Source organism: Python bivittatus, unplaced genomic scaffold, assembly GCF_059951505.1.
Source record: "Python bivittatus isolate LINGU-HERP-01145 unplaced genomic scaffold, Pbiv_v1 ctg000020_np1212, whole genome shotgun sequence".
Lineage (NCBI taxonomy): Eukaryota > Metazoa > Chordata > Lepidosauria > Squamata > Pythonidae > Python > Python bivittatus.
In genome coordinates this window covers 11,143,163-11,164,000 of record NW_028277030.1, presented here as the reverse complement: position 1 = coordinate 11,164,000, position 20,838 = coordinate 11,143,163, and the positions used below count along the sequence as shown (strand labels likewise).

Here is a 20,838-nt window from a genome sequence, read left to right as displayed (position 1 = left end):
GCAACCTGAGTACATAAAGGGCAGAGCCTGCATCAAATGATAGCCGGTTTCCTATGTTCCCAGCAAAATCTCACTTTCCTTTCCATCCACACCCTCTCAGTTGGTTTAAATAGTTCCTGCAGATTCTTTTTCGAAAATCCAGTTCTTTTGCATACATTGACAACCAGACTAGAAATGGCCATTGCCTATCCCAACAGAACAGAAGAGTTTTGTGCATAGCAGGAGGAGCACAGACTGGTTGTCAATCACCCTGGACATTTTATTCAGGATGGGAAATTAACATGTGGTTGTGCTTACTACACTGAACCTCAAACATACCACCAAACAGAGGGGCTTAGCATGTTGCATGAATGTAGCCAAGATGCAAAATCAGCATGTTCAGCTCTGAGTGGCTAGAAGGGTTGAAAAGTAGGCAGGTAGGGAGGGCACCATCTGCAAAGCCCCAACTCTTAGGGAAGTCAGCACCACATGGTGCCCAGTCTTAGGTGAGTGGGGCCTCACCAGAACTGGGAAGAGATTGCAATGCTAAACCTACCATTTTGGATAGCCACCAGTAAACACTTCTACCACCATTAATATCGTTATTTATGGGGGATTACAGAAATTAATTCATGGGGCGGGGGGCTGGGTGGTCATAGCATAGCACAATTTGAGAACCTACTTGATTTCCACTGAAGTTTGATTTTGTCATTGATGGGGGAAAGACTTCTATGTTAACTTGATCGTACAAATAAAAAATGAACTAACATGTTCAATCAAATTTAACATCAAGGACAGATTACCATCATCTATAGCTACCATTTTTTTCTAACTAAGCACTGTCTTGTAGGAAGTAGGAAGAAAATATAGCAAGTAAAATGTTTGACCTGAGGCGTGAGGATCAATTTTGACACAATAGTTACCTCTCTGCATATCTATAGAAAGAGCAGTTTCATTTAAGTCTGAAAATGTCTGTGCCATGCCAGTAAGTGGTTTAATCTAGCAAGTGTGGAAATAAAATATAGATGAATAATTCACAAGCAATTCAACAGAATCTTTGCTAGTATATTGGTATGACAACAGTGAGTCAGAAGCAGATTTGCTTCATAGCATATGACAAGCATATTAATTTTTTTTCTATTGTCTCTTATTTTTCAAATCTTCAGTTCAGGTGTGAATTTATTCAGGCAATTTCAAAACTTCTAGTCAAGAGCCTTCCAGGGAAATGCCAAGTATCAGCAATGGATGTATAAAAACAGTTTTTTCCACAGAATAACCATAGTAGTATAATAGGAATAAGTTATTATAATTCAGAGTTTATACAGAATTTCATTCAGCCCTACAGAAACAATTCAGAAGAAAATATATTCAGTGGTATTAAGATCTCAGAGACCAGACGGTGTCCATTCTATAGACATATAGAAGGCTCGGCTTTTGCTCTAAAGCACTCTTTGGCTATTTCTAATGACAAATAATTGCATCATGATAACAGCCATTTATAGTGTTTACAAAATTGTAATAATATGTATTATGGTGAGGGTGAAGAAACAGAATTATATTTTTCCATTATGATTAAAATGAGCCTGAAGTACTCTTCAAAAGGATAAGACTTGGGTTCATTTTGAATATCATTGCTTTTTCCTTGCCTGGTCTTTGAGTGGAAGATAGCTACCCTTATAAGCACAGCCCATTCAATCTCTAGCCTGATTGAAAAATCAGATTTTGGCCTGGTCTTTAGGTCACTTATAGTTGGCATCATTCACTGATGTAGTACATTGGAAAGGATGGATTGTCACCCGGAAGTTACCCAATTCCAGTGCCAAGACTAGATGGTTGCTGATAGAAATAAAGACCGTCTTCCATAAGGATGGCAATGCTGTAGGGCGCCTTAACAGCTGTGTTGGCATCACTGATTTCTTTAGCTGTCTATGATGCCATTTGCACTTTACTTTTTACAGTGCAAATGGGCAGGTAAGCAGTTTGTCCTCTTAACAGGGGCATTGTGATGGAATGGAATTATGAAGGCCAGGCTCAGGGAGATAAGCATTCTCTTAGCTCGCCGCAGGAGCGTGGGAACTACAAGAGGATGAGACTGGCACCTCCCTGAGGAATTCACACTGTTGTGGCTGGCTGACTTCGGACCTGGGGTTTCAGTCTGGGAAGATTCTTGCTAGAGGTTGTAGCTAATAAACATAGCTGAACTGATTTTGCATTGTCTCTTGGAGTTCTTTGGGCTAGGCCTGACAGGTATGATGTTATTGTAGACTATGCTCATGTCAACCATGAAAATGAGCTACTGATTAGGATTAGGCCCAGGGTCACTGGTCTGAGATGGGCGGCTATATGAATTCAATAAATAAATAAAATAAATAAATAAATACTACAGTTGCTGCTATATTTCACACGTATTCACAGCCATGTTCTGGTTCTCTGGGCAAATATTTCTGCATATTATAGCAGTACAGAAGCTCATGCCTGTATAGACCTCTGCTGTTGAGGCAGTGAAATCTTATAGACTTCAACTCTGAATAAAGTTCCATATCAATCAGTGGTCCATAAAGTCTCTAACAGCAGTACTGCAGAGAAAAAAGTATCCAATATAAAGCAAATTATAGGTAGACATTTTTGCTGCCTGTACAGCAAAAGAGCAACTACATTCTGGGTGGAGTCAGCAGAATGCAAAATAATAATAATAATAAACTTGGAACAGGTTACATCCTGTGACGATACCTTTAACAACATCAAACAACATCTGCCTATCCCAAGTCCTTGGGAAGGACTCAATAGGTGGATAAAAATGCCAAATCCAGTCTAAACATCTGGCTGACTGTGCGACCAACAATAATAATTCATGTATGTTGGCTCTCAGGTCATCCTGCTGTGATCCAGGAGGAGGAACTATCAGATCTTTCCAATCTTATACGGCCATATAATAAAACATTGCAATGCTACATATTCCTGATGTAGAAATGACACCAAAGTATTTCAGTGATTATATCAAGTGGTCTATTTCAAATCAGGACAAAAGACTCCCAGATTCATAGCAATGATGGCCATGTTTCTTTTAAAATGATATAAATATTTAGCAGGTCAAATTAATTTCTCTTTAGTGTGGTTTGGAAATCCTCTGATGCAGTAGATGGTTTTAAACTCAGCAACTGGATTACTGAATTTCAGGAAGAATAATAGCCTAAAAAAGAATGCAGAAAGATAACCTTGCTGCTTTGTTTTTAGTTGAAATGAATAGTCAAGTTGAAAACATAGAAGAGCCTACAGAATCACAGACAGAAAATTAATCTCAGGGTAAGTTAATTCATCTTTCCTTTCCATTATATGCTGTACGTTTTATTGCAGCTGTTCCACATATAATATTTTTACAGAAGAATTAGCCAAGAAAGCTAATGGTATCTCTAGGTAAAACAAAATATGCCTAAAATATGAATCTGACTTGAATTCCCAAATACAATAACTTGGTGAGATCAAGGATTGTCTGCGGATGAGAACTTGGCGTCTCCCAGCCTCTTGCTGCCTTCTCCTATTAGGCCCAATTGCCAGGGGTTAATGAGAAAGGAAGAATAAAGTGAACCGAACTGCCGAAGATTTAGACCTTCCAATTCTGGCAACACCCAACAGAGAAGTTTCCCTCACTGCGCAGAAATGAGTGCTACATTTTTTGTGTCTGATCCTTATAATATTTGGTGTGGTTTATATGAGGGGATGGGGCAGGAGATGACTAGTGATCACTGAACCTAATATAGAACTATACATGGGAAAATGAATGAGGATTAAAAAAAGTTTTGGTTGAAGTATCTTTTGTTTTAATGGAACAATGTGGGCTTTCTTTAGGCAGCTTCATAAACAAAATTGCTAGAAAGAAAAGGCCAAGCAAATCAGCCATTTCTACTGGCTGGAATTAGGTTTGGCTATTTGAAATCTATATTCCAGAAGTAATCGATATATGTTCTGAGAATTTCATGCCCTTGGCTGAACATTGCTGAATGCCACTTCTAACTACTGAACTATTCTGCTTTATAGAAACAGAATGTATAAGCGATTGCAGAGTGTGATTACATGAGAAATGAAAGAGAACACACCAATATGGTCATAAATGTAAGCAGCTTGATTCCTTGGTAGACAGAAACCGAGACCTAAAAAAACCCAATTCCCTGTCACATCCTAATTATAAAATCCAATTTTGGGATCCCTACCCAAGATAGGTCAAACAGAATCACAAATACATTTCATTTCTTTTCCAGTGCTGATTACTCGATGCCAGTATCATATACCACCAAGATGAGCTATTTACACCTATAATGGGATTTCATGTCTCTCCAAACCAAATATAGAAGCTTTGTAGCAGTGGCAGTTCTGTCACAGAGATTTTAAGATGTCTTATTACTGTGTGTACTTCTTTGTCCTTGTCAGTATATTGACAATATACTGCAATGCTGCAGATGGGAGAGAGAAATATGAGCTGCAACAGCCTCCATTTAAAAAGTTGTCAAGGAAAAAAAAAAAAAGGATACACCAAATTAAAATGCTGCATTTGAAATTCTTCTCTTCTGTGTCACTGTCTAATTCATGCTCAAGCTCTCTCTCTCGCTCTCGCTCTCCCCCAGCATTACTAAAAATTAAGCTGCCACGTGCTTGCCATTTTAGACATAGTTTCAAAGTTTATTACCTCCACTGGTGAGAAGAATATAATTGGTTTCTATAAATTGTTTTTATCTGAATGGAAATGCTATTTTTCTTATTTGGTGGTTTGGGGTGAACTCACGTATGTATTCTACAAATGCAGGATTTAGGGCAGCCTTCCCGAATCCCAAAGCGTAATCTGGAGGACAGCAGATTGGGGAGCTGGGAGGCTTTATATGAAATGAAGTAGTGCCAGGAATAATAACAGACTTGTTGGTAGTTTTCTTATCTAATATGGTTGGGTTTTTGCAAGGCTCATTGAAAAGGAAGACTGGGAGTCCGAGTTGCTGAAGATGAAAGCTTTCATCTGGGCTTGCTAAAGATGAAAGAGTAAATTTCATCTTTACTCTGCTCCTGTCCCTCACTATCTCAAGTATAAGTCATGAGTGGGAGGTATTTAGGGTTTGAAATATCATTGTGCTCAAGCTGACAGAGATTGTAATGAAAACTGATTTCTCATTGCCACATAGCAAGAGAAAATTGCCTTACATACCAATCCTTATCTATAGAGTGGGAGCTTCACTAAATTCACTGATTTACTTTCAGGTGTCCTTGTAGAATCCTGCAATCTTAAGACTTAATAGAATGGCTGGGTATGGTTGTGGTAGCATCCATATTTTATGTCTACACATACATTTGATTTTTTTAAAAAGGAAAGTTGATTCAAGAATGTGTGTGTGTGTGTAAGGATGATAGATGGATGATGATAGATATAGATAGATGATAAAGATAATAGATTGGAGAGAGAAGATAGATAGGTAGATGGATGATGAGAGAGATAGATGAGAGAGAGAGAGATGATGGATATAGATTGATGAGGAGGAGGAGGATAGATAGGTAGGTAGACGGACGGACGGACAGACAGACAGACAGACAGACAGACAGACAGATAGATAGATAGATAGATAGATAGATAGATAGATAGATAGATAGATAGATAGATAACAAACTATAAAATAGGAAGCCATATCCAACTGTGGTCAAAGGCCTCCACAAATAGAATGGGGAAGAAAGCAATGTTTGGCTGTAACCTTTCCTCAAAATTTCTAAAAAATTGCCCATGCATGCTGCTACTGAGTACCTTTCGTCAGTACTCATGTGTCATGGCCACAATGGTAAATAGTGTAGCTGGAGGTGCTTTGATGCAGATTGAAGGGCCACAAACGACTGCAGAGGGAGAGGACCCTGACCAAAAGTGTCCCAGGGTAGGCATCTTCTCCTGACAGAGTAGCTGCAGTTGGATGGAACTTGCCCAATTTTGCTCAGTCACAATGACTGTAAAGAAACACTGGGTTTAAATAGGATTTCATGGATCGCTCTTATGTTAGAAGGCTATTCGCTATTCATTTTACAGTTGAAATATTAGATGTTTATCCTTATGTTTCTCTGCACTGTATATTGTACGGAACTTTGCTCTACAACCATAACAAAGAACAAATGCATCCATGCACTCATCCCTTGGATGCAACTCTTGGTAAATTTACATAAAACAAGACTGTGGGGAAATAAAGAAATAATATGGATAATTACAGAGATTCAGCCAATACAGTGGGAGAAGAAATGCAGATAGCAGGATACGAAGCAATATAATTGCTTACCAGTTATAAAAAAAAGATAATGACATGGGAAAGAAGGGGGAGGTGGGGGAAGAGAGGGAGATGAAGGACTTCTTCATGCTTTCAGGTATGCCAGCATCTCTGATTGGGAGGAGGAGGAGAGCCCCACAAGATGGGAAAGTGTCAGAACAAAGAATCCCTTTCATTCAAGACCTTTCACAGAGTCTGATGTTATCGCCTTGATCAAAAAGCTTTTCTCTGCACTCAGGGAACTTTAAGCAGACACTAATTGGATCAGCCATTTAAAAACCCTCCTCTAATTAACATTTATATATTATTATGTGATGTTTAGCAGATTTCTCCCACTTTAGCTCCCTCCCTCCCAACCTTAAACATTTAAACTTTTGACTGCTAGAAACTTTCAGATGTGCCAAAAGTGTAGAGTGCCTACTACTCTAAGCATATACAATAAAAATGTTTCTTTCTGCAATAAAACCTGCCATAAGTTGTAAGACACAGTACACAATCATGAGTTTCAAGATTAATAACAGCTGCTAAATAATACTTTAGATATATGAATTACATTCTAATTCCTCCATGATGATGTACAGAAAGAATTGTAGTTTCTGCCATAATATTCCCCAGAATGCAGTTCAATATTGCATGATAATCCTGGTGGGTAAAACTTTGAATATCAAATAAGATTTTTAAAATGTTGAATTAGCTACCTGAGTTTTATCACCTCACCATTCTTGTCTTATTGTAAGATGAAAACCTACATCCATAAATATCTATATTTATGCATTAATTGCAATCCTGATTGCAATTAATTACTCACTGTTTTGAACTGATGTCCCACTGTTCCATCTACATAGCTGGCATTCATCAGAAATCAATCTTTCTTTCTTTCTTTCTTTCTTTCTTTCTTTCTTTCTTTCTTTCTTTCTTTCTTTCTTTCTTTCTTTCTTTCTTTCTCTCTCTCTCCCTCCCTCCCTCCCTCCCTCCTTCTTTCTTTCTTTCTTTCTTTCTTTCTTTCTTTCTTTCTTTCTTTCTTTCTTTCTTTCTTTCTTTCTTTCTTTCTTTCTTTCTCCCAGTTATTTTAATATGAGCTATTTAATCTGGCTCCCTTTCTTCATGGACAAAGTAGCATACATTCCAAGAGTAGAACATGGTTTTCTGTTATGTAAGTGGGGCAATCTTTTTAAAAACAAATGGTTGGAAGATGAATTAGGGCTTCCTGCAAGATCATAGATTAAATAATTATATTCTGAAAAATAAATCCATATTTAATTGATGATTGGCCACAGTTACCAATCATATACGTATCTTTTCCAATGAACAAGCTTACCTTGCTTGTAAGGAATATAAACAGTTGTTAATACCTCCTCCTGAGTACTTTAGAAATGCCAGATCTGCTATTCTTCTCTACCTTTACTTTGACATGCAGTTCACCTGACACTGGGGGACATCTTTGCCACTGATACACTCTTAAAGACACTGGCCTCTAGCTTTGTTTTTCATGAATACTTTTTATTAGTGCACCCATATCCACATGTCTGTAAGATTAAAATTGGAGAACCGTGGCAAAGTATTCATGCTCAGATTCCCAAGTTTTAGAATTTTCCAAATTAAAGAACATGGTTGAAGCAGAATGCAGGTATAGCCAATTCACAGAAGGTAAAAAATACAGAGAGCATTTCCTGCACATGTTTTCTAAACCAGAAATCTCAGAAATCCCAGAAACAAGTGAAATACAATGGAGGTGCCTTGGTTATTCCCTCTGCAATGTAAAATGTTTGGGATAATGTTTACGCCATCAATCCTCCTTTTCTGTCTCTACAGAAGACAATGACGAGAGAAGAAAGCAGGAAGTGACGGAAGATCTGCAGTCACCAGTGCATTATGTGACGACATTCTGACTAACAGGCAGCAGCACACCAGGGAGTGCAAAATAGGGAGAGGGAGGGGGAGGGGAGGGGAGGGCAATGAAGGGATATGACTGATTCTTCATATTAATTTCTCTTTTCCTGTTCCGTTGGTTCGGTAGATGACATGAAGCTTCTCTACTATGGGTTGTAGAGTCTCGGTTTAGATTTCTTTGCCTCATTCCTATCTTTTCTGCCTCTCCTTCTGAAACCCGAAGGCCCTGTTCTTCTGCATATATATTGTTAGCTTCTAAATACTGTTTCTCAGTTGCAATTCCTCTTCAAGGCAACACATGCAAAGGATATTTTAAGCATTGTCCTTCAAAAGTCTGAGGGTTTCTTTGGAGGGATCACAAAACACATCTGTAGTTACTCCCATCAAGTAAAGATGCTGGCAGTACTAGTATCCTTTGTCCCACTGGCAAAGTCAACGTGCCAATGCTAGTGCATAAACATTTCAGCTTGTTAGACTTTTCCTAATGCCAGGATAACTGTACAAGAATTGAGAGTGAATAGATATGCTAGTGTGAATAGAGATTTGAGGGTCACTAATGTCAAACATTGCAGCATCTCCATTGGAGGCTGACAAAAACACTTCCAGTCACACAGCTGATACCCCATGCAGAGATTCTCTATGCAAACCAGAGGCTGAAAAACATGGAGATTGTCCATCATCAGACTAAATATATATTACAATTCTTGCACAGAGTTGCCCTCATACAAAGTATTATTCAGCCATCTCCAGATCAGAGCTAATGACATTTGAATTAGCCCTCTGACTGTTCTATCTCAGACCCAGGAGGATGACTTAGTTATCCACAGACAGAATGCAGACATGCGTTATGGAAAATACATCTTTCAGTGAATAAGAGTCACAGTACCGAAGAAAGGATCATCCATGTTCAGGAGTATAACTATCTTTGCCCCAAAATCAGGACATGGATTTCTTTTTCCTGCTTGTAAACATCCCAAGAGGTGGAGGATCTCTAACAGGCTAGATTTTTCATAGGACAATCAGTCTCTACAGTTAGCCAATTCCTTGCTAATCTACTCATGGAATGAAACCTTTTATCTACCTTAATGGTGTGTCTCCACAGCTCAATATTGCATTGTCCACTAATAGGTGAGCACCTCTGGAGTATTTGGACATGACTAAAGTACCTATTAATTCCAGTGCCCTCTGTGTAAGAGGGATTGCAGATAATTCTGCATCTAGCACACAGTAAAATATGGCTTGTGGCTTTAACAATTTCATGTCTACTCTTGTTACATTTTCAACTGCATATGCACACTTTTTAAATACATAAAATGCAATTAACAGATATTGGTGATGAATGTTGTACCATATGTCATCTGTTCTGCTAGCAAATGCTGTGCTCAACTGAAAAACAAAATTTTACATTCATTTTTCAACCACACTGTAAATTAAACTGATACCCTACTTGCAAGATTGAAAGAACACTCAGCATGTGTCCAAGGCTTGATATTCTGTAAACTAGTTTCCAACTGCTGTTAAAAACAATTACAGGAATGTTTTTCTGTATTATGAGATGCTGGTTTTGCTTAATTATGCATATACACCATCTTCCAAACTTTTAAAAATAATGTTCGGGCTTACAAAAATATAACAAAGGTGTATGTGCATGAAAGGAAGCGGAAATTTACCAGCCTTGCTTATTTGTAAATATCTCCAACACAAATCTGAGATAAGTAGTAACCGTTGTTTATGCTTACACTAGAATACCAAAATATGAATTAGTTCATGGCATGTAATTTGTAAGAAGATCAAAAAATGAAAATTAGTTGCAAATATGATACATAACTTTGTTGCCTTATGAGCAATATTTATGTATTCAAAAAAACATTGTGTTGACATTTTCAGGTACTAATTTCTCTTGTCTTTTTGAGCCATTTATTACAATGGTGACCTGAAAGATACCTTTTAGTTACCACATAAGCACAGTATCATCCAGATTAATATGAATCTAGATTTCAATGAAATATATAAAGTATTTGGTTATACTTGTATCAATACCATCTGATATTTTTGATATGCTTACTAAGAATGTATTTAGTCTCCCATTTATCCATGGAGCTCTTGTGCCTCTTTTCTTCTCCAGTCCTGCTTGATGGTTCCTATTTTCCTCTAGTTCTCTTTGTACTGAACTGTCATTTCTGATTCAGTTTACTGTGATCAAAAGACTAGCTAGCTGTCCAACAAGAACTATCACAGTTCAGCAACAACAACCAAATCAAAACAAGTCAGGCAGCTTTCCTTGCTTGATCTGAGTCGTGCATAGAAAGGAATATTAAAAAAAAAAAAATCCAGTAGGTGGTACATGATTAAAAAGAATTCTGGCCTGGATTCCTCTGCATGCGAATTTGGGAAGGAAATGGATGGACACTGGCTGGGCCAAAATTTAGCTTTATCAATCATCCTTCTCTGGAAAAAAAATGTGCAGGGAGAGTCAGAAGCCATCTTTATAAACTTTACAAGGTGGCCAAGTGGTCTTTTCTAGCTTTGTTTTAACTTTTAATACGTCTGACGTGCTTTCAGCATCTCTCGACTCTTTGAAGTGAAGAGACTTTTCCAGGCCACTTCTGGAATTTTATGAGATATGATCATAAAATGTGGCGTGGTCATATGGCCACTTCTGGGAATGCTAAGAAAGAAGGCCCAAGCTGCTGCTAGCATTCCAAGCTCTGGGCGGCGGGGGGCAGGGGGCGGCGGGGAGTGAAAAGGGACTTTTTGGCCACCTTGTAAAGTTTATAATCTAAACCTCTGTGTGTCTCCCAATCCAAACTGGTAAAATTTATATGGATTTTTAAAATAAATATTGGAACAAAAATGTGCTTTTAGAATTCCATTCCCAAAAGTAAACAGTTACAGAGACCAGGCTTCCTGTGATCCACTAATCCCTATATATAGGGTAGTGAAAATGACTTTCTTTACTGGTTCACATCTGTGCACAAAACACCTTGCCTCGGGGTGCGACAGCAAAGAATGAAACAAAGATTAAACCCTTAAGACAGGAAGGTGGCAGGATTATTCATGTTAACTATGCCTCACTGGGTTCAGGGGGCCTTCTTGCATTGAAGTGTGTATATAACTGCAACAGACAGGTTTCAGACTGAGTTCATGATGTTCTCATAGGGCCTGTGGGTAGTTAGGTAAACCATATGTGCATTAATTAAATTCCCATTTTCTTGTAGCTTGTGCTATATAGAAACAAGCTTTTGGAGTCTGAGTGGAAGTTGTTTGAACATTAGATGCTAGAGAAACTCTTAAACAGGAGGTCTAGATAATAGATACTCTTTAGCAAATGTGCCTTTGGCTATTTGCACATATAGGCAAAGAATGCACAGCAAGATTTTGGATTGATCTCATTCTCTAAATGGCCTGTATTGAGATAGGAAGTTTCTTCCTACCGAGTTGACCACTGGTCCTTTTTGCTCAGTATTGTCTGGCGGTAACTCTCCAGCATTTCAGACAGATTGTTTTCCCCAGCCCTAAAATGTTGTGCTGTGCAAGGGATATGCACCAACACTATAGGTTTTCCCAAATGAAGCCCTGCAAGGAATGTATTAATGTTCTTATGTCTGTTCTTGAAAATGACACCAGCTGAAAGATTCTACTTATCCATAAAGATTGGAACACAGTCTCATAAAGAATAATAATAATAATAATAATAATAATAATAATAATAATAATAGGACTCGATAGGTGGATAAAAATGCCAAATCCAGTCTAAACATCTGGCTGACTGTGCAACCAACCATAATAATAATAATATTTTCCCATTTTTAATAACACTGTCAACATTACAGAGGTCTAATTCATGTTTTGTTTTTTCTCTGCTCACCTATCTTATGTATTTGAGCCCCCTTTCACTCCCCAATCTCCTTAAACATTGTGGTAATTACATTTTAGAAAGGAGAAGAAAGGAGGGCATTAATAAGACAAGAAGGGAGTTAGAAAAATAAGCAGCCACAGACAGCGACCAAAACCTCTACTAAATCTGAATGATGTCTGAAACAATGAGTGACCAAAATATTCTGATCAGAGCATTTTCCCTGTATTAGATTGTAGCCATCTTGTCTGACCTCTTCACTTCGCTGTTCCCAACATCTTCATTTTGGTTCTCATTCATAGTGGTGCTTCTCTCAGGTCTGAATGCTTTACCTCAGGATGCTATCACCAAGTATGAAGCAAAGAGAGGACCTTTGGACTGTGAAGGTGAAAAGATCTGATGACATCTCTACAGTCCAGTTTCAAACTCGACTGTACAAATTATGATTTTTCTCATTTGGAAGTCTCGGCTTGTATGTGTTTGGAGAAAGATGCATGCACACAGTCAACCGTGTAGATAATAATACGATTCACTTTCTTTCTTTTGGCTAGTCCTACCCAGGCACACTCTAATAGCAATTGGAATCAATTTTGTTAGGACTTAGGACTGGTCAGCAAATTCTGAATTGTGTGGATTTTTACATTAGCACCATACATTTACGAACAGTTAAAGGATACGAACTCTTCCCCCTGTCCTCCATAACCACCTTCACAATGCTTTGAGCATTGAGATCAGTGGACTGCCCCCAAAGAGGGGGCTCTGCATTCCGCAGCTCTTTCGAGATACCCATTTAACCTACTCCTTCTACACTGAGGAATGACATTGCATTGTAGCAATTCCTCTGGTACCAGACTCATCTCTTTTTCATGAAAGCATATAGAGCAGGTGACTGATACCTTACTTTCAATAAATATTAGGCAATATATTGTTCACTACACCTAATTGTAAATCTTCTCCCAAACAATGAACCCCTTTTATGATTTAACAGCGTTCAGATTACCCACTTGATTTGGACAAAATACGTTGTCTCTATATGCAGTGCATGTCTGCTTTGCTTTTAAAATGACAAAATTAGCCAAATATGTTGGATATATTTTCTTGGGAAATAGGATTTTTGTGACATTTGTGATATAAAGAAAGTCAGGAAAATGTAATTTTCTTGATCAAAAATAAGTTTTTACTTCAATGCAAATAACTGTAGTATCTTGCTTGCAAAATATCTTCTAAGAAATAATACAGACTTCTACGTAGGGTTAACCCAAGCCTCTTTTGTTAATCTGCCATTTAAATGCTGGACTTGCTGATGAATCTGTTTTTTTCCCCCCCCTTTGGTCTGTGCCATGCATAACTAAAAACTCTAACAAACAATGCCTTCATACTAAAATATTTGTTAAAAGCAAAATCAGAATAAACCTTGAAACTGAATTGCTTGTGTTTTTCCCATATTTGCAAAATGTGTATTGCATGGACTATTGAATTCTAAGTCTACAGCCTACTGATAATTCCAGGAAAAAACAGAGGGTATGCTCACAAGATGATCCTGGAAATGATTCAAACATTGGAGGAATTATGAAATCTGTGGAAGAAAGAATGAAACAGCAAATGTTCTTAGACAAAGCACTCATTTTGGCAGACAGTTTTGGTATACCACAACTGATTTTACTAGCTCAGTAGCACTGGTTACACTGAAAGCATTGGAAGGTGGGCCAAAAAATTACAATATTGCCCTACAGAGTACTTGTCACCTTTATTTCTGCTGCTTTCTTTGCAAGGTAGCCTCTCAGAGTCAGCCAAACCTTGTATCCCAAGGGGAGGGGGCACCACTCCAGCAGATGTTCATTTCCCTGGGGTGGAATAGACAAGAATGAACCTGCTTCTCTCCAATTCTGGGTCTTGTTAAAGCTCTAGTCCTGCTTGTTCATTTCGAGTTCTGGTTTAGGAAACCACAGGCTTTGAGAAGGGGGGTAAGAGGGCAAGGCAGCCTTTGAGAAAGAAAATACCCCAGTGTGACATTATGGGGAAAGCTGCCTTTGAAGAGTCATCCATGCATGCATTCTGTGTGAATCCAAAAGTCTTTCACTGTTCTCTCCTGTTATGTAAACCATCTATACCTCCTTCTTCAGCCAAAATATCTTCCAGATTAATAATCTATGTGTGGGTCTATGTCTTTGCAGAACTTCCAAAGAAAAGCAAAATGAAAGAAATATAGACACTAGTTCTTAAAGCTAGCATTCTTGTAAAACTAGTCTGGAAATCAGATGGAATGGCTACTGTTAAAGGAGAAACAAGAAAAACCAAAGGCTGATGGAACAAGACTGTAGTTGGCCTCTGCAAGTGCCCTAAGTAATTTGAGTTTCAGATGTGTTTATGCCCATCAAATGTTTAGAAAAAGACAAAAGGAAGCTTAAAAGCCCAGCAAAAAAGAAGACACATGACTCAACACCTTAGCAGAATGTTTCAGTTTTTAAGCTAAAGTTTTCCCATAATTAAGAGATTTAGCTCAATAGGGATGGGTGTGCAGTCAACATACTTAGCCCCTGGGCCTCTTTATGGAAGCAGAATACTTTTGAATGTTGCTTTGATGTACTGTAGCTACTCAAAACCAATTGTCTTGTTTTGAACAGCAGGGAATTCCTAGCCACCTTAACCATTCAGGTTTCTTCTCATCTGAAATTTGCTAAAATCTCGTCCATTTTTCCATCTGCTGTGCTTTCTGCAAATCTTCCCTCCCATTTATACGCATCACACTTTTTATTGCATTCAGTGGTTTCTTCACCCATTCATTTTTCCAGAGATCAAAGTGAACACAAGTATCACTAAGCCATCCTTCCAAAAAGTTAGGAAATGTTTGATTTGGTCATGTGTTTTCCCCATCAACCAAGGCAATCTTGCTTGCCTTCTCAGAGGGCTTTGATAACATAGCAATCTATCTAAAGCTCTATGAGGCTCAGCCCAGCAAAGAGGGCATGAGAGAGCAGTTTTGTCCTGTGTCTCCTCTCCCTGACCATTTTTAAAAAAGGAATAGTTGTTCAGAGAGAAGGATGGTACAGATTACACAGAGGGAAGGAGTCAAGTCAGAGATCAGCTAGGGCTTTCAATCCATTTTATCTAGGCTTGTTGGTCAACTCCTGCCTAACCTTCTTTCAGACATTATCAGCACTGGAGAGAATGAGCTGGGAGACCCACATGTGTGAGAGAAGTTCTCCAGCATTAGAGCTTTCCAACCAAGGGGTAGGATTGTGGGGTCAATCAACAATAAAAATCCATGTTCCTCCACAAGTCATTTGGCTTTGTAGAAATTACAATGATATTATATTTTAATGGTAGCAATTTTAATTTTTTTTTCCAATTTTGACTTTAATTGAACAGTACTGAATTTTGCAGTGACATCTTACACTTTTTGTTTATTTTAGTTGTGGTAACCTACCTGGAGTGTTTGCATAAACAGAAAGATGGGATACAAATCTAATCAATCAATCAGTCAATCAATCATTTGATTAAGCTGAATTGTGCTGCCGACTATCAAGGTCCGTCGGCAGTTTACACTCTATGTAAGAATTTGGTAATATTTGAAACTATACAATCATGTTTTCCTAACCTATTTGAGGAGACTTTCTTTGCCCTAACGTTACTGTATTCTGTTGTTGTTAGAACTATTGAAGCTGCAGAGCTTGCATTGATTTGAGATGCAAAAAGTCACACTTGTGAGATGGGCAGCTACAGTTTACAAATTTAATAAATAAAGGCAACAATCAAGAGTGCAATGTGCTTTGAAATTACTTTAATCCTTTACAGGACCCCATCAGGAAATATCAGCATTTACCGTTTAAGCTGCTCCTGTCCTGTCCTCACACCACCTTGACTCTATGCTGGTTTCAGAAACTCCTGTCCAGACTGAGACACCTTGGCAACAGCCCGGAAAGTGTTCAATCCAAACAGCAGGCTAAACATCCTCCCACTGGACAATTCGACTGCTTCTGTGCCCTCCCATCTTTCTGTTCCAGGAGAGCAACGGTCAATCACCTTTCTTCCTGTGGGCAGGTCTTTTATACTTGTGTGTGCAGGTCTATAGACGCCATTTTTCTTTTCCTTCCTTTCCTACTTATGCTTAAAACAAAAGTCAGAAATGCGCCATTTCACCATTTTTCAATCACTTGAGAGAGGATTCGGCCCCAATTCCCAGGTAGGTCATTTGGTCTATTTGGGATGTGAGGTTGACACTCTTTTACTTCATGCTTAATAATTAGCTATAAAAGGCATTATTTATGTATTTAATGCATTTATTTACATGGCTGCCCATCTCATATACATGACTCTGGGCAGCTAACAATGAAGACACAGTAAAAAACAAACAAACCAAAATTAAAAACAACAGAAATAGCATAAAATAGCAGCTGAGAACATTCAACACTATAAACTAACCACAAACAGGCTCACCCATACTATCAGGGTCCCAGGCTTGATGGCAAAGCCAGATTTTTAGTTATTGGAGTATTTGGTAGACATGGACTCAGTTGAAGGAGCATTTCTGTCTCTGTGAAGTAGCCTGGAGTTATGAAGGGCTGGAGTTAGTGTACAACAAAGTGAGGCATGCTATCCAAAATGGACAGCATAACATGGAAAGGCATATTTCAGAGGCGAAGCAGTAAAATATGCCCTAAAGCCACTTCAATACTGAGAACAGGATTAATAGAGGGCAAAGTTGTCTGTTTCCACCCTCCAGGAACAATTGCTACCTATTCTGATGATGGGGCCACAGGGTAGTAGGGATAAGCCCTAAGATTCAGAGATGGAGAAAGCAACCTCCACTATTACCTGTGAAGGCTTTGCCAATTTGTCCCAATCCTGGGCCCCTGCAACCTCTTTCAGAGGACCTTTTCAGTGCACTGAAGCAGATCTGGGACAGCAGGAAGCAGGGAGGAAGAATTTGTTTGGCTGGCAGATTTCACCTGCAGAATGACATGATTGGATGCAACCCATCCATTAATTTTATTTATTTATTTATTTATTTATTTATTTATATTTATTTATTTTTATATATATATATATATATATATATATATATATATATATATATATATATTAAATTTATATGCTGCCCATCTCCCCCAGAGATGGTTAATAGTCTGCATCTCCTTCCTGCTGATGAGCAGTGACAAGGAATGAGCTGCACATTGGATTGGGAGGGAAACCTGGCTGCTTTCATTTCTCTCAACATTTATAGCCCTTCCCAGAGGGGTAAAATGATGAGCATGTAGCTTCTATGGAAGCTCCATGAGCTGTAGAGAAAGCCAAAATTGTGCAAAATTAAAACTATCGAGGCAAATATCATTCTGGATTAAAAGTTTGGTTAATGCATTGTTCATGTAAATAATGGAATGGCAATACAGATGCTGTTAGGGGACCCAGATTTTCTTTTTATGTCTCGGCAATCTCAATATGTTTTGCGTGGTTTTTATTTGTTCATTTTGCCTTTGCTTGATCATTTTTTTCTGAACCATGAATTTACTATAAGTAAAACTGCAAAGACAATGAAAAACCAGAAGGCCAAATATGATTAAATGAACGGTTTCCTAGTAACCATACTCACTCCAAAAGTGCACTGAAGTTTCTTTGACCTCTTAAATATCTGCAACAATCCTGTGTAGATAGTATAGCAACTGAATCTAACCCATCTACAAGATGGAATAAATGGGACGGTCCATGGCTTGGGATCACTCACATCACCTTAATCCATAATGTAAGCCTGTTCGGTTTTGGCTTTGTATGATGTGGGAATCCAAGCATTGTGGTTTGTAAACGTCAAAGTGAAGCAAGCCAGTATGGCTTATTCAACAAACTGTGTTTAAAATACAGACAGGATGGCACATGGCATGAACCCCAACACACGAATGTTTTCCTCTCTATATCCCCATGGAGAGAGTTGAAAGACTAGCCAGTAAAAATCCAAACAACCTTGAACTGTCTTCATTATCTGAGCTTCAGAGGCCAGATCAAAAGCAAGGACAGCATTAATACTCTGCCTTTGCTGTCCTTGTAAAAGAATAATCTTCACAGATTTTCATTTGTGGTGGCTTTGTCCCGTTTTTTAGAAACCCAGGTCAGAAGGTCAGCTTGGCTGTTAGAAAGAATTCTGTTTCACCGACAGGGTGTCTGACACTGCTTTGACTGTTCCATCCATGTCTTTTCCTGAACAGAAGACCCTTAGCATCACTAGTCATCCTCAGTACAGGTATTAACTTGCACAGCTCAATTTCCAATTGGAAATACTGCCAAGATAGGAATCATTTTCTTGTGATTCAGTGATAACAGGAGCACTATTCTGATTACGGAGGCTATGTAGCTGATCAGAATATTTGGGATTTAGCTCACATAGTATGGCCATGTGGGCAACATGTTGGCTTAGGGATCCATTCCACCCCAACCCCCTTCTTTGCATCCTCAGACTTGAAGCCTCCTTACACCTTGATGTGTTTGGGTGGTTTCCCCTAATTTTGAGAGAGAAAATATATGAAAGCTGTTGGGTAACATGCATACTGTAATGTGACATTGCATGTTGTTAAAAAAAAATGTATTTATGTTTGGTTTTGAACCGGCCACCTTCTCTATGCTAGTTTAGCTCTGCTGAGATAAAGGGAAGTATAGAACCTATTAAATTGGAAGAAGGTGGAAAGAAGAAAGATTTATTTAAGAGCTGCTTATTGTGCCTGCAAGTATGTGCATTTTATCCTTGAACCTTGTATATAAACATTTAACTTCACTTTGGATGTATTATGCATGTGTGCATATAAGACACACCCAGATAGACACACAAAAGTATATATGTCCAGGGATATTGCCCACAAGAAGGCGAGTGATTGGTCACTTCTTTCCTGGAACAGAAAAGTGGGAGGGCACAGCAGCAGCAGAATTGTCCAATGAGAGGACAGAGTAGCCTACTGTCCAAACTGAACACCTTCCAAGCTGTTGCCAAAATGTCTCAGTCTGAACAAGATGTGATTAAGCCATTTTTGAATCAAGCTAGCCTGTGTGTAGGATAGAAGCAGTTGAAAGGGCAAGTGCAGATATGCCCATAGTCTTTCTGCCTGTGGCATACTTGGCTGGGCAGATATATGACCCTGTCTCCCTGCAATTTGTACTTGCTAATCAAAAATGCATGTTTCCTCCCTGGACTCTTCTATCCCAAACTTGTCCAGAGCTCAATCCTCCTTGCCTTTTCTTTTCAGCTTTGTCCCACCGGCCCCAGTGGTAATTCAGAACTGCATTTCAACTGGCTCTAAACTCTCTGCTTTTAATTAAGAGAGCACCAAATGGACTTCAGTTTAACCCCTCCTTTTCCATAGCATGCTTGCTTCTTCTCCACCATCCAGTGGCTTCCTTGACCTGCTTCCAAGCACCATTGCCTCTTGCCTTTGACTGCGTCCTGCGTGAAGCTGCGGTGAGAGAAAGGTTCCCCTTACTTTGATTACCTACAGAATGAAATCACAAAGTCCACTTCGCTCAGCTCAGTAATAGCATGACTCCAAATCAGAATGAAGTTAATATTCAGTTCATGATAAGCTTACCTCCCAGGGATCTCAATTAGTCTACTTTCAGGGGGGCCAAATCTGAATCAAATTGACTGCCACTTGCCCTTCCCCACAGAAAAAGTGGATCTGACTGGCACCAGTAATAACCAGGGAGATTATTACTTTTTCAGGATTGCCTCTCCTGTGAAAATGGACACTTGATCCTATCCCATGTGGTCGGTGCAAGTCCCCAAATTGTCACCACATGTAACCTGCAGCTGCTGTTCTATTGTATGGTTTCTTTGCACTAGGAAAAGCTGGCAGATCCCAGCCCTAATTGAGACCCCCAGAGATGGCGCCGCAGGCTTAAATCTTCCCATGCTTTGCCATAACACAGCTCCTCACATGCACTGAAGTTCAATGTAGTTTAGCCCTGAACACCAAAGGACTTTAGGGCAGTGTATGCTTTTATAATAAATAATGTCAAAATAGAAATATATTCAGAGACAGACCGACCAGAGGTCTCCCAGAAAAAATATGAAGTGGATTTATAAATGTTGCCAGTGTGTTTGCATGCCCTGACTCAGAGAGGGCATTTTTTCTATTCTGTGCTTCACCAGGAGGCAGGAACAGGAACTCTTGGCATTCTTCCTTCTTTTGCTGGAAGCCTGCTTGATGCACGCTTATAAACAGATAGCTTATCATTGAGAACTTTATGGAACTTGAACATTTCCGCAAAACATCAACTAATTCCGCCTCGTCTTTTAAACCGCACACAATAAGCCATTCATTACTCACCAAGACTTGCCCTTGTAGTGTAAAACAAGGAATCCTCTAGCAACATTTCCCCTCCTTTCAAATAAATAAATATATAAATGATAATGCTAAGGATAAGATGTGATAAGCAAGGGCATGACTTCCCAGCCCAACTCGATCTTCTGACTCACAGTTTGTTTTGCAGGCTAATAAATCCAGCCAAATGGTGAGCCCTGAAAGACAAAGGAAAGGTCACCGGGTACATTTAGCACCATTCATACTGCAGTCCCATCACCTAATTAAGCGCCACTCCAAAGCAGGAAATGCTTTAGGTTTTATGCGCGGGTAGTTTCTGCTGAACACTTTCCTAAAGGCATTCTCTCCCTCACCTTGCAGATTAAGGTTTATTTTTAAATGTACTTTTCACAGCCAGGTGAAATCAGAATGATCTTCTGAAGCAAACAGCTGAGAAACTTAGGTCTACCAGGTAGGTTGCAAAAATCTGGACAACTGCTAGATGGAAGCAATGTAGTGCAGAAAAGCCTCACTCTCTGCTGCCCTCCTGTGG

General features: G+C 38.9%; 1 protein-coding gene across 3 annotated transcripts in view; it reads left to right on the top strand.

Annotated features, from left to right (window-relative positions):
- Positions 1-10,807, top strand: part of MACROD2 (mono-ADP ribosylhydrolase 2) — a 1,000,449-nt gene extending 989,642 nt beyond the window's left edge. For all 3 annotated transcript variants that reach the window (XM_088134414.1, XM_088134430.1, XM_088134411.1), the window contains 2 exons: positions 3,214-3,282; positions 8,073-10,807. In XM_088134414.1, coding sequence (XP_087990540.1) covers positions 3,214-3,275 — 62 coding nt within the window. In that variant the 3' untranslated portion in view covers positions 3,276-3,282; positions 8,073-10,807. The remainder of the gene's footprint in view (positions 1-3,213; positions 3,283-8,072) is intronic.
- Positions 10,808-20,838: the final 10,031 nt, after the last annotated feature.